We start from the raw sequence: 12,834 nt of genomic DNA, 5'->3' as shown, positions 1-12,834 counted from the left end.
GAAACACTGACATGATACCATGCTGCCCATAGTCCTACCTGTAGCAGCAAGTGATGAGAGACTCCATATCTCTTGTAACACCTACTTCAGGGTTTCCCAAACTTGGGTCTCCAGCTGTGGTTTGTTTTTATTTTTTACTACAATTCCCATCATCCCTGACGGCTTGTCCTGCTACCTAGGGATGATGGGAGTTGTAGTCCAAGAACAGCTGGAGACCCAAGTTTGGGAAACCCTGATCTAGCCTAAAACTTTCTGCAGCAACTAGCTTTCTATGCACTTTGTACCATCTCCTTTGTTAAAGCGCCAGCCCTCTCTCGTCGCCAGCCTCCCATGCACAAAAGGAGCGCATAAAGTGCGATGTAGGAAGTTCATTCATCCTAAAGGGTGGCAAAATCCAAGTGCATTTCCAGCTGTTCAAGGGGAAGATCTGATGCCCAACATAAAACGAGAGGTTGGCGCAAGTACGGGGATAGGAGTCCATTCAAAGAGACACAACTGCTTCTGAGCATTAGAAAGGAAATTGAATTTAAGGCTGCACATATAATAAATGCTGCCAAAGTTCCTGAGCTAGATGGAACAAAATGGGCAGGTGCAGGCAGCTTTGTATGCTTAAATCTAGCAGGGCTAAGAGAGCTCCCATCATCCCTGACCACGCTCGCTGGCTGGGGCTGATGGGAGCTGGAGTCCAGCAACATTTGGAGGGCCACAGGCTCCCCATCTCTGATCAAAGAATCATAAGAGTTGGAAGGGACCCCGGGAGTCATCAAGTCCAAACCTCCTGAAATGCAGGAATTTCAACATGCAGCCTCCCATCCAATGCGAAACCATACCGGACCCTGCTTAGCTTTGCAAATGTGCCAGCAGTTCTATTGCTGCACCATTTTATAATTATATAAGGACTTGTTTGCAAGTATGCACACAAATGATCCGTCTCAAGAATCTCAGTTATCCTTTTCTTTTTAGAAAGCAAGCCAGCTTCTGGACGTTGTAACTATGTAAATACGTGGGTTTGTTTTTTTAAAGAAAACAAACACGGGGGGTGGGGGGGCAACACAAAGCAATATCTCAAAAGCCAAAAAGGGTATGAACAGGAATTCCAGGAGTGAAGGGAAAAAGATCAGTGTGACCTATTTGACTCTTTACCCTTCCACCATGGGTAGCAAAAGCAGCGAAATTATGCAAAACAAACATGCAACTTTGCATAATGCATAAAGGCTGCTGAATTTAACTTCTTGGCTCCGGTTTTGGTTGTGCTGCGCAGGATTTGGGGATGAGGGGGAGGAAGAGAGCACAGAAGATGACACAAGGCGGCTTCTCTGAGAACAAAAACCCGAAGGCTGTGAAGTGCTACACACCAAATGGGTTTTAAGAGGCTTCCTTCCGTTCACTGAAAAAGATCATTACAAAGCAGCAGATGGAAAAGATGGGGCAGGGCCTATTCTGGGGGGCGAGGGAGGGAGGAAGGACTCTGGGCGAAATGTGCAGTTTCGCAAAAGGTAGTTCAGGAGACAAGCAGTACCCAAAAGGCTGAGGCTTCGCCGTGGGGGAGGTGGCGGCGTCGGAGGGTGTGGGGACGTCAGACCGCGCTGGGAGATGTCGACATCAACCAAAGACACTGTCTCACCTAGGAAGATGTGGGAAAAGTAGATATTAGAACCAACAGCATCCCAGGGACTTGCATTCAAACCAGCACCCAATCCCCAGGAGGTACTTTTCACTGCCAGGCCTGGAATCATCAGATGCAGCTGAATATAAACATGTGCAGAGTGCCTTTTCCCTTGCCAGTAAGCAACTGCACCCAGCTCTCCTTCATGACTTGTCAAATTCAGAAGATTTCTAGACATCTCAAAGAGGGATGACGTCGAACAACACAGAAATGCCTCCCCAAAACACACACCCTTTAAATTGAAGAGCTTAATCTGTGCACGGTCTAAATACAGCAAATGTAGAAACCACAAGCTGTATTCAGCTAGGTGCTACTCAGAGCAGACCTACTGAAATTAATGGTCCCCAAGTTAGTCATGTCTATTAATTTCAACGGGTCTGCTCTGAGTAAGACTTGCATGGAAAGCAACCCTGTATCCCTGGAATGTTAATGACAGAAATTAACGATCACCATCTGATGGTGTGTATCTGAATGGGCCACCCATGAGTAACAGCGCGTAATACACCTGGTGATGATCTCCCCACCCCAAACAATACGCAATGGATAAGACAAGCATAAACTTGCCCTGACCTATATTTGAAACCAGGAAATGAATCAAGTTATTCTCTAGCGTTGAAGTCAAAGCCACGCTTCCTATTGCAACTTTGGAGTAAGCTCCATTGAACGCAACAAGCCATAGATCGCGTAGGCTTGCCCTCCTTTTGCTAGAAGGTGTTTGGAATGGAGTCAGATCCTCTGCTCCCTAGTTTCTCAAATGCATCCTCTGCCACAAGGGCAGAGAGACACTTTTGGTGTCTTGACTCCAAAGCACTGCCTTTTCCTTCAGGTCCTCCATAGTTACACTGAACTGCAACCTGCTTGCTGTTACACCAAGTAGGGAACTGCTAGAGGTTAGAATCAACATTTTGCCCTCTGTGTTTCCTTAGATGCAACTTTGTGGTCTCTGATTTTGTGGGTTTATTTTTTTAACCACTAACTTTTTAAAGCTAATAATAATAATAATAATAATATTCTCTGATCTGGGTGAGCCAATGTAAATTTTCCTAGCACCACTCTAATGCTTTTGTCCTCTCAATCTAGTTGCTGAGATTAAACCCAACTCGGCCAGAGGGTTAGTGTATTTATTTATTAAATTTCCTTTCAGCCCTTCCTCCTAAAAAAGCCTAGGGCTGTTATATATAGGTGAGTTGCTGGCAGAGTTGTTTGCACCCTGATAAAGTCCTTTAATCCACAAGGGACTGATCTACTCTAATCAGGAATAAAGGATATTTACTGATTGTGGTGAATTTTAGAGTATCCTGGGTAAAGCTGGAGCAACTGGAAACCCTCTGATTTACTAAGTGTTTTCTGCTGCCACCCCTCTCCCCAGAATGCAAGAGGAAGGACTCTCTAAAGCAGCCTTTCCCCCATCCTGGGTCCCCAGATGTTGCTAAATTGCAACTCCCATCATCCATGGTCATTGGTTATGCCGGCTGGGATGACGGAGGCTGGGCTCCAGGAGTAGTCTCATCCTGCCATGTTGTTTGCAAAGATATGTTTTATTACATATCACGCATAGACACATATGTGCACAAAGTATTTTTTAAATGCTTACACTGAGATATAATAAAAATGTAAGGATGTCATCACGCAGCCCCCTTCGGAGGATTTGTAGTGCCTCAACACAAACCTGGATTGCAAAGGGGGGTGGAATGGCATGGGGGTGGGCAAGCAGAGTGAGAAGGGGCACAGCACCAGTTTCCCCTCCCCCCCAAAAAGGCAGAATCACTCCAAAGCTAGTTATGGGTTTTTTAAAAATAAAATAAAAGTGGTACTATTCTTAGGTTTAAAGACCCACAGCAACATATTATACATGCACAGAATAATAAAACCACAAGCACTTCCTTCAAGGGAAAAGGAGAAAGAAATCAAGCTTGACACTCACCCGTGAAGAGGGGACCGAAAGCAACTGGAGAAAAGGCACTTTGCGTTCGCATCAATCTCTGTTTTCTATAAAAAAGACGGACAGATGAGCCTGTAAATAAGACAATGCTGGGTGTCTGTTCACCTCTCAGAGGCTCCATCCTTCTACCCACGAATGCTGCCTCAAGAGATCCAAAAACTCTGCTTTCGAATTATATTCTCTGATTATAAGGAGCATAGGGAGAGGGTAGCTGCAACAAGGACACTATTTCAACACAGGCTGGTTTGCAACCTCATAGGGCTGCATTCCTATGCACATTTACCTGGTGGTGTCATTTGGCTCAATGAGGCTTACTTCCAAGTAGGCATGAATGGTATCGTGCTGCATTGTTAACTCATAAGCTGCCTCAAAAAGGGTAGGGGAGCCAGGGTGAAAATATTTTAAGTAAATAAGACAAACCCAATCATTCTGTTCTTTCAGCCTGTGATGCTGATCTAGGGAGTTTGAGGTTTTACTCTAAAACACACCTTAAATATAACTTTCCACCTGGGAGAATGAAGCAGGCTCCTGGCTTTAATTCAGAAAAAAAATATTGCATGCCTCAGCTATCAGAAGGCTGCGCCGTCATCTGGCTTCTAAGCCCCCATCATTAAGAATTAAGATGCAATGAAGCTTCTAGACCCCATGGTGGCAGTTATTAAACTCAGTCTAACTAGAAGCGATTTGGGGAATCGCTAGTATCCAAGGTGAAAGACTGGCATTCTTCAGGGGCATTAGCACCCCAATAAGGTTTCCCTTAGAAGTTGTGGTCACTTTACAGAGTCAACCGGATTTCTGTCTTAAAGATGTTAGAAGGGCAGGAAATAAATTAAATCAATGATACTTGCTTGCTCATGAAACATCAACCTGCTCTTGTTCTACTGCTTCTGCCCCCTTTATGCTTGGATTTTTCAAACTACTTTTATGACATTAAAAAAACAAACACATTTGTTTTTCAAGGTCAATTTCTATTGTCGCTATTATTGGTGAGAGTGGCTTTGGCTGCTTTAAACTAAACTGACATCCTTTCCCACTCTATATATAAAGGTAAAGGAACCCCTGACCATTAGGTCCAGTCGCAGACGACTCTGGGGTTGCGGCGCTCATCTCGCTGTATTGGCCGAGGGAGCCGGTGTACAGCTTCCGGGTCACGTGGCCAGCATGACTAAGCCGCTTCTGGCGAACCAGAGCAGCACACGGAAATGCTGTTTACCTTCCCACCAGAGTGGTACCTATTTATCTACTTGCACTTTGACATGCTTTCGAACTGCTAGGATGGCAGGAGCAGGGACCGAGCAATGGGAGCTCACCTCGTTGCGGGGATTCGAACTGCCAACCTTCTGATCAGCAAACCCTACGCTCTGTGGTTTAACCCACAGCGCCACCCGCGTCCCACTCTATACACAGATATACACATAAGGGCTGGGTCATATCTGGCTTTCAGCATTATGATATATCACCAGCTAGACATGGCAATATACAGATACATCATGATGTCCGAAATAAGGATGGAGCTATGTAGAGGCATTGGCTGGCTTCATGGTTTTTTCCTGTAGCATAATTTCTACATAGTACACACACACCGTAATCTGAAATATATTGCAAAGTCAAAAATTATGAAACCAATTATCACAATATGGACTTCAAACCAGTTTTGGATGATATATCGCCCAGTCCTAATAAACACACCCCTTCCCACCCCATCTTTAACCACAGCCAAGTGTGAGTGAAGAGGTTCTATCCTTTTTTTACCCTCACTGACTGTACCATCAGTTCAGCCATTGCACAGGTGTGCTTAATTTGAAAGTGCACCCCTCCCCGCCAAATCTAACTTTTAACTGTGCATAGGGGGCAGGGGGCGGAGCAAGGGACATTTGCAATGGTACTCCATTTTCTGGGCCCAGAAACCACGAACAGAAAATGTGGCTAGACGCCACAAATTATGTCAGCGTTCGTTAACCGGAAACCGTATTCTATCACACATTTTTAAGTAGCCAATTTTCCAAGGGGCCATGCTGACAAATCGGTGGTAATTTAGTCCACCTTCTTCTCCCAGCAGCAAAAATCAAACTCTGGAACAGAAGTGTAGACCACAGTGCACACACACCACAAATTATTCCAGCACACACCATAAATTTAAAGCACACAGGCAGCCCCAAAGAACCTGGAAAGGGTTGTTTACCCCTCACAGAGTTACAATTCCCAGCAACCTTAAACTACAATTCCCATAATTTTTCCTGTGGGAGTGTTTGTTTTAAAGTTGTGGTGTATATGAGGTAACTGACATGCCTTAAGATGAAAAGGTGTTATATAATATATAGATACACACACACACACACACACACACATACATACATACACACACACACACACATACTCAGTTTTCAAAAATTTGCAAATACACACCTTACAATCACATGGTTCCAATACATAATAGACTTCCCTTGCCACCTTTTGTGGTTTCTTGTCTTATTTAAATTTTTAACACAGCATTTTCCACTTCACTCCATTTTTAAGCTATTCTGCAGTTTATCTTTGATGATAATTTACGGTAAATCGATTTAAGTTAACCCTACCAAGGAACTTGCTTGCATGCCATGATTTTTCAGGTATTAAAAAATGTTCCCCACTATTAATTAATTTTGTCCCCTCTTGGTTGCTTGTTATACCCGTTACGTTTTGCCATTTTGGCATCAGTTTGGTCAGCCAACTCTTTTTTAGTTGGTAAAGCATCCTCGTTGCACCTCTGGGCAAAGATCACAAGGTATTTTTGTGCCCTGAGACACAACTGTGATTCATAAACATCCTGGAAGAAGATGAGATAAGCTCCTCCAAAAGTATAAGAACTTCTTTATATGTGGGCAAGTGAAATCAATTCTATAGAACGTGGCTATTTTCAAGTCTGCTTGTGTTGGGTTGGAGTTATCTCTGGGTTTTGAGCCCCATTCTCAACCCCTAAAAAGAAAAAAAGTCCGCTGTTAACACGGGACAGGAGCATTTTCCTTTCGGACTCTCGGACCCTTCTTTCGTCATTAACCTCTGAAGTTCAGAAACCCATAAGTAAGCGCAGAGCAGAGAAAAATGACATAAATGCTTTCTGGGGGGAACATCCATAGATAACTCAAGCCACATTTTGTAAGCGAGAGCAACAGATAACTTGACAGAAACAAAGTCCAGCCCAGGGGGAGAAAATCCTATCTTACTTTGGGTGGGAATTTTCTCACACTTCAGAGGTGAAAGCCAGTCACCCCTTGAACCAAAATGGAACCCATCCATGCCAACTATGCCTGGAGTTAGAGATCACATCCATATGAATTCCCCCTCAAGGAATCCTGGGAACTGTGGCTTAGCCACCACAGAGCTACAATTCCTGGTACCTTTAAAATACAGCTCCCAGGATTCTTTGCAGGAGGGCATTTGTTTCAAATGTAGATGTGGCCAGAATTGGAAGAGGCCTTGTAGGCCCGGTAATCCCTTTTCAATGCAGGTAATCTAGAGCTACACCATACACAAGAGGTGGCTGTCCATGAAGACCCCCAAAGAGTGAGATCCTACCCCTCTAGAGAGTGTGGAGGGTGGCATAAACCCAATTTACTCAACAAAATATCCTTCCCAAGTCTCTTCAACTCTATCTCAAAGACATACGATGTTCTTTCTTCGCACAATTCCCTCTGGAGCATTAGTCCAAAAACGTGTCTTCTTCATATTGCTATACTGATTTCGTTTTTCTCTCACCCTTCTACCAAAAAGTTCGGGATACCTGACCCCCTCCTGTCCCCATTTTATATTCACAATACCCCTATGAAGCAGGAGGTGCAATGGCCCAGTCCTCACAGAGATGACAAATCTGTACCTGGGCTGAACCACACAGCACGGAAGGAGGGGTCAACATGGTGGAATATTCTTCCATGAACACATGCAATTCCTCCATAAAGAAAACCAGCATTTTGGCATTGTTGTTGAGGAGGAGGAGTCCATCATGCAACACCTCATACACAATCTGAATTGGTACGGACCAGACACAAGCCCATCCCCTCAGCAAGAACTAGCTAAGAATGAGGGGCAAACTTCAAGTCTAAGTAGAGATACAAACCCAGGAATCTAGCCAACTCCAGTTTCCATTGGAATAGGAATGGCTTTATAAGTAAAACGAATAATTAAGGGTCTTTCCACTCTACCATCCCTGCTTGCTGTCTTACACCCATGGGCCTTAAAAACAAAAAGTAGTGGTAGTTAATACTTCTCGTAAGCTGCCTCAGAAGGCTTTGTATTCTGAAAGGCAGGGTGTAAAATATTTGTAAGAAACAAACACCCCCCCCTTGGTTTTTCATTAGGTGCAACATATATGAATAAAGCTGCCCTAACCACTGGTCTCTTTATCCCGGACTTTTCCACTGTGACTGGCAGGTGTCAGGCAAAGAGGCCCTTCCATGCCCTTTTCCACCAGCACCATTTACTGGAGATGCCTGGGAACTTTTGAATGGAAAGCACATCTTCTACCACTGAGCTGTGAAAGAACAGACCAAAGAGAATTTATACTAATCACCAGCTGTAACCTACAAAGTTGAGAACTGGTTCGTGAACCCCAGGGTTATATGCTCTGCCGTATGCCCAGAAGAGTCCATTAGCCTCTATATTGCTTTAAGCATAAAAATAATAAATTATACAGTGGTACCTCGCAAGACGAACGCCTCGCAAGATGGAAAACCCGCTAGACGAAAGGGTTTTCCGTTTTGGAGGCGCTTCGCAAGATGAATTTCCCTATGGGCTTGCTTCGCAAGACGACAGCCCATAGGGAAATATCCGGGATAGCGGGGAAGCGCAGCGCGTCTTCCCCACTGTCCTCGGACCTCCTCCGAAGCCGGGCGGTGGGGCGGGAACGCCTCCTCCCGCCGCCGCCGGGCTTCGGAACGGTGCTCCGAAGCCGGGCGGCGGGGAGGTAACACCCGCCCCCGCCGCCGGGCTTCGGAGCATGGTTCCGAAGCCGGGCGACGGGGAGGGAACACCTTCTGAAGGCGGGCGGGGGGCGAAAGTCTTTGCTCCCCCCTGCCTGCCTGTCCCGGAGGGCTTTTGAAGGCAGGCGGGGGGAGCAAAGACTTTCGCCCCCCCCGCCCGCCTTCAGAAGAGGTCCAGGACCTCTTCTGAAGGCTGGCGGGGGGCAAAAGTCTGTGTCCCCCCTGCCTGCCTTCCCAGGGGCTTTTAAATCGCCCCGGACAGCGGAGAAGTCCTCCGCTGTCCCGGGGCGATTTTAAAATGCCGCCCGCCAGCATTTTAAGATCGCCCGGACAGGGGAGAAGTCCTCCGCTGTCCCGGGGTTTTTTAAAATGCTGGGGGTGGGAAGAAAAGCCCTTGTGTCCCCCCCCCCAGCCTTCAGAGGAGGTCCGGGGACAGACTGTCCCCGGACCTGGTCTGAAGGCGGTTTCCCTAGGAACGCATTAATTGATTTTCAATGCATTCCTATGGGAAACCGTGCATCGCAAGACGAAAAACTCGCAAGACGAAGAGACTTGCGGAACGAATTAATTTCGTCTTGCGAGGCACCACTGTACTAAGAAAGCTTTGCAGCGCAGCGGATGTGGGGAACCAACTGAACTACAGCTCCCATCATCCCTAGCCATTGGCCATGCTTGCTAGGGCTGATTGGAGATGTAGTTCATTAACGTCTGGAGGGTACACCTGTGCTACAGCATCAATAATACTAATACTAATAATGTTATTATTTATAAAGAACTATCGCTAAATGTAACTGAAAAATTACAACTAGGCCAGTCTCATCCTACTATGCAATGCTCCTTGAACTCTGATTTCTCCATCGGAACATCTAGGCCTCAAAAACTGGCGAATCCACCATACCACCACTGTGAACCACTAATCCAACACCTGAACACAAGAGTATTTACTCTTAACCCCTTAGGATAGTGAAATTAGCAAAGGCCTTTTTTTAAAAAAAGCACTCCTATGCCTCACAGAGAAAATCCATGTTTAGTTCCCTCAACCTTAAAGCCTTAAAGTCCACAACTGGAAAACACAACACTAGATCTCAGATAAGCCACCTTTAGTTATGTTGCCAAGCGACAATTAAAAACAGAAAACCCACCAGTCATTGTTTATCTCCTGGTTCCCCCACTACGTGTTACCCCTCGCCTAGAGATTGTGTGTAACGAACGTGGTGCCCCTCTGGATGTGGTGGACTACAACTCCCATCATCCCTAGCTATCGGAGCTAATGGGAGTTGTAGTCCACAACTTCCAGTGGGCACCATATTGGCTCCCCCTGCTCTAGCTGCCCAACACCAGGGTGTTCCTTTGTAGTCAAAGGTCTTCCAAATCTTCAGAGAATCCAGTGAAATGCCTCTCCTGTTCCATGAGGAAAAGGGAATCAAGTGTGAACGCCTTCCCAGACAGTTCCCAGCTTCTAGCCTTTCGCCACCAGAGAACTCCAGCCTCCACAGTCACTAGTGAAGTCATCCTTTGGTATTCAGGGCTTAGGACAGGCTTCCTCAAACTTGGCACTCCAGATATTTTTTGGCCTACAACTCCCATGATCCCTAGCAAGCAGGACCAGTGGTCAGGGATGATGGGAATTGTAGTCTCAAAACACCTGGAGGGCCAAGTTTGAGGAAGCCTGGCTTAGGAGGTCTAACAGAACACAAAGATGCATCATGCCAGCTCAGAACATTGGTCTACCTAGATGTCTGGCAGTGGCTCTCCAGACTCTCAAGAGAAGTTTCTTTCCAGTCAAAAGAATGGAGCAGCAGGTGAACTTGGAACCTTCTGCATGCAAACCATTGGTGGTTGCAGATAGAAGGGTGGGAAGCGGAATCTCCTAATCCCAAGTGGAAGCCAGGAAGACTGATTTTGGGGGGGGGGACAGATTCTCCCTTCTCTTTTGAGGTGTGGGTGCAGCAAGCCATGTGTTCGATTATGCAGGGTGGGGCTTACCTGGGCCCCCCATATTTTATTCAAGTTGGCACCCCAGCTTCACAGACTCCCTACCTGAATACATAGCCAGGAAACAAGCACCTGAGAATCCACTGTTACATCCATAGTCTCAGGCTCAGCCTTTGACACCCAGGATACTCCTCCAACAGACGGTCCCTTACCAGATCCCGAGAGCTTTCCTCTCCTCACCCCCCTCTATTCTTTCCTCTTACCTGCCCGACTCTTGCTCCCGACACCCAGGGTGGGACACATCGGGGAGGCTCCCTGCCGTGCCGGAGGTGGCTCGGGGGGCTGCGGCTTGCAGCAGCTCCCTCTCCCCGGCCCGACGTGCACCAGCGGGGGTTGTTGGGTTGCACGACGCTCCGCTGCAGCTTTTGGTGCGGAAAAGGCGGCTCAGGCGAATCTTCAAGGAGCCTTTCCTCGAGGGGGCGGCGGAGGAGCTCGGGCGGTTGGCTCCGACGGCGGGCACCGGGCCTGCCGGAGGTGGTAGAGGAGGAGAACCCGGGGTCGTGGTGGTTGCAGCAGCGGGTGCTTGGAAGCGGCTACCCGCCGCGACGACCGGGCTGGAGGTATCTGCCTGCCCGACAGCCGCTTCCACCTCCTCTTCGTCTTCCTCGTCGGGGCCGAGAGCTTCTAACACGAGCAGGGCGTCGCTGGTCTCTTCCCCCGGGGGCAACAAGGGCATCGTGGGCGGAGGGGCTAGAGGCGGCGGAGGCAAGAGGCTCAGGCACGGGCAATCTCCGGGAGGCTTGCCCGGCCCTCCCGGGGCCGTCGGGGCAGCCTGGTGTAGCCCCAAGGCGGCCAGCTGCAACTCCAGGCCGGCCCCCGGGGGGAAGAGGAGGCCGCCAGCCGCTCCGCTCCAGCATCGTCCCCCTCCAGGCTCGCCTTTCGGCGCGTCCAGGAGAGCGCACCGGTGCCTGGCGCACAGCAGCTCCGAGGGCGGCCGAGGCGTCGAAGGCGTGGGCAGGCAGGCGGACGGGGAAACCCCCGACGGCTCTCCCGCTTCGCCGGGGCGGAAGACCAGCAGCTGCGAGCCTCGGAGCCCGCCTGCCCTTCCACGATCGCCGGCGACGGCAGCGGAGCTTTCCCCGACGGCTCCGCCGAGCGCCAAGCCGGCTGCGGCTGACTCGGCCCCGCCGTAGCCCAGCAAGCGGCTCAGCACCCGGTACGAGGCCGCCGCCGCTGCAACCGCTTCGCCGCCTCCGCCGCCTCCGGGCTCCGCCGCCGCCGCTGCTGCTCCTCCGGCCCGCTGCATCGCGCTAAGGGAGGCGGTGCATTGCATGGAGCAAAAGGCGAGCGGGCCTCGCCAAGCAAGCTGGACGGGGAGGCCGGCCCCGTATCCAGATCGGCTGTCCAAAAAAGCTCAAGCCTTTCGCTTGCTTGCTTGCTTGCTTGCCTGGTCGCTTAGGGGCCCGCCCGAGCAGTGGGTGTGCACGCCCTCCGACTTCCCTTTCCGCTGATGCGCCCGATGATGCGCTCTCCAATGTGACCAGCCCGTCCGCGGCTGCGGCTCCTCTCTACGCTGCGCGCGCGCAGACGCTCCTCCCTCCGCCTCCTGCGCACTTTCTCCCAGTCCCAGCTGTTCCTTCCAAGCTCGAATGCAAACAGATGTTCCCAAGCCGCGCTCTCCGGCCGATGCAGCCAGACTCATGGTTAGACCCACCCCATTCGTGGAAAGTCCCGCCCTCCTTCCTAACACTAACCCCCCCAAAAGTAGGGTTGCCATACTTCAAAAAGGGCCTCCGCGAAAGTTCTTGAGCCAAAAACCCGCGATTTTTCGATGGACTTTACTTTTTAAAAATATACCTATATTCTGAGTACGTAATATATACATTCTTCCAAGGCACATTACCTGTAATAGTTATGTTTTCCCTACTATAGGCTTGCCATATTTCAACCCGATTAAAGGTAAAGGGACCCCTGACTATTAGGTCCAGTTGTGGCTGACTCTGGGGTTGCAGCGCTCATCTCGCTTTATTGGGCGAGGGAGCCGGCGTACAGCATGACTAAGCCGCTTCTGGCGAACCAGAGCAGCGCAAGGAAACGCTGTTTACCTTCCCGCCAGAGTGGTACCTATTTATCTATTTGCACTTTGACGTGCTTTCGAACTGCTAGGTTGGCAGGATTCAACCCGATTAGGAAGACTCAAAAGTTGCCTAACACCCAGGACAAAGCTCCACATTTTGGAAATTGCACACACACACCTGGGAAAATCCAGACATATGGCAGCCCTATCTAGGGATTGATGCACTGTTGATTCGCAGGTACCTAACAGGCAGAAATCA

The 12,834-nt window shown here is 48.9% G+C and overlaps 1 protein-coding gene across 2 annotated transcripts in view; it reads right to left on the bottom strand.

Moving 5' to 3' along the window:
• The window catches only part of SOCS7 (suppressor of cytokine signaling 7), a 33,330-nt gene extending 21,297 nt beyond the window's left edge, over positions 1 to 12,033 (bottom strand). Inside the window, exons 1-3 of one of the 2 annotated variants that reach the window (XM_081167250.1) lie at positions 10,762 to 12,033; positions 3,591 to 3,655; positions 1,520 to 1,624 (exon numbers count right to left, since the gene is read on the bottom strand). In XM_081167250.1, coding sequence (XP_081023376.1) covers positions 1,520 to 1,624; positions 3,591 to 3,655; positions 10,762 to 11,831 — 1,240 coding nt within the window. In that variant the 5' untranslated portion in view covers positions 11,832 to 12,033. The remainder of the gene's footprint in view (positions 1 to 1,519; positions 1,625 to 3,590; positions 3,656 to 10,761) is intronic. The other variant, XM_081167251.1, reaches the window with a different exon arrangement.
• Positions 12,034 to 12,834: the final 801 nt, after the last annotated feature.

Source organism: Podarcis bocagei (assembly GCF_964188305.1).
Source record: "Podarcis bocagei genome assembly, chromosome: 13".
NCBI classification, from domain to species: Eukaryota; Metazoa; Chordata; class Lepidosauria; order Squamata; family Lacertidae; genus Podarcis; species Podarcis bocagei.
This window is presented reverse-complemented; position numbering and strand designations above follow the sequence as displayed.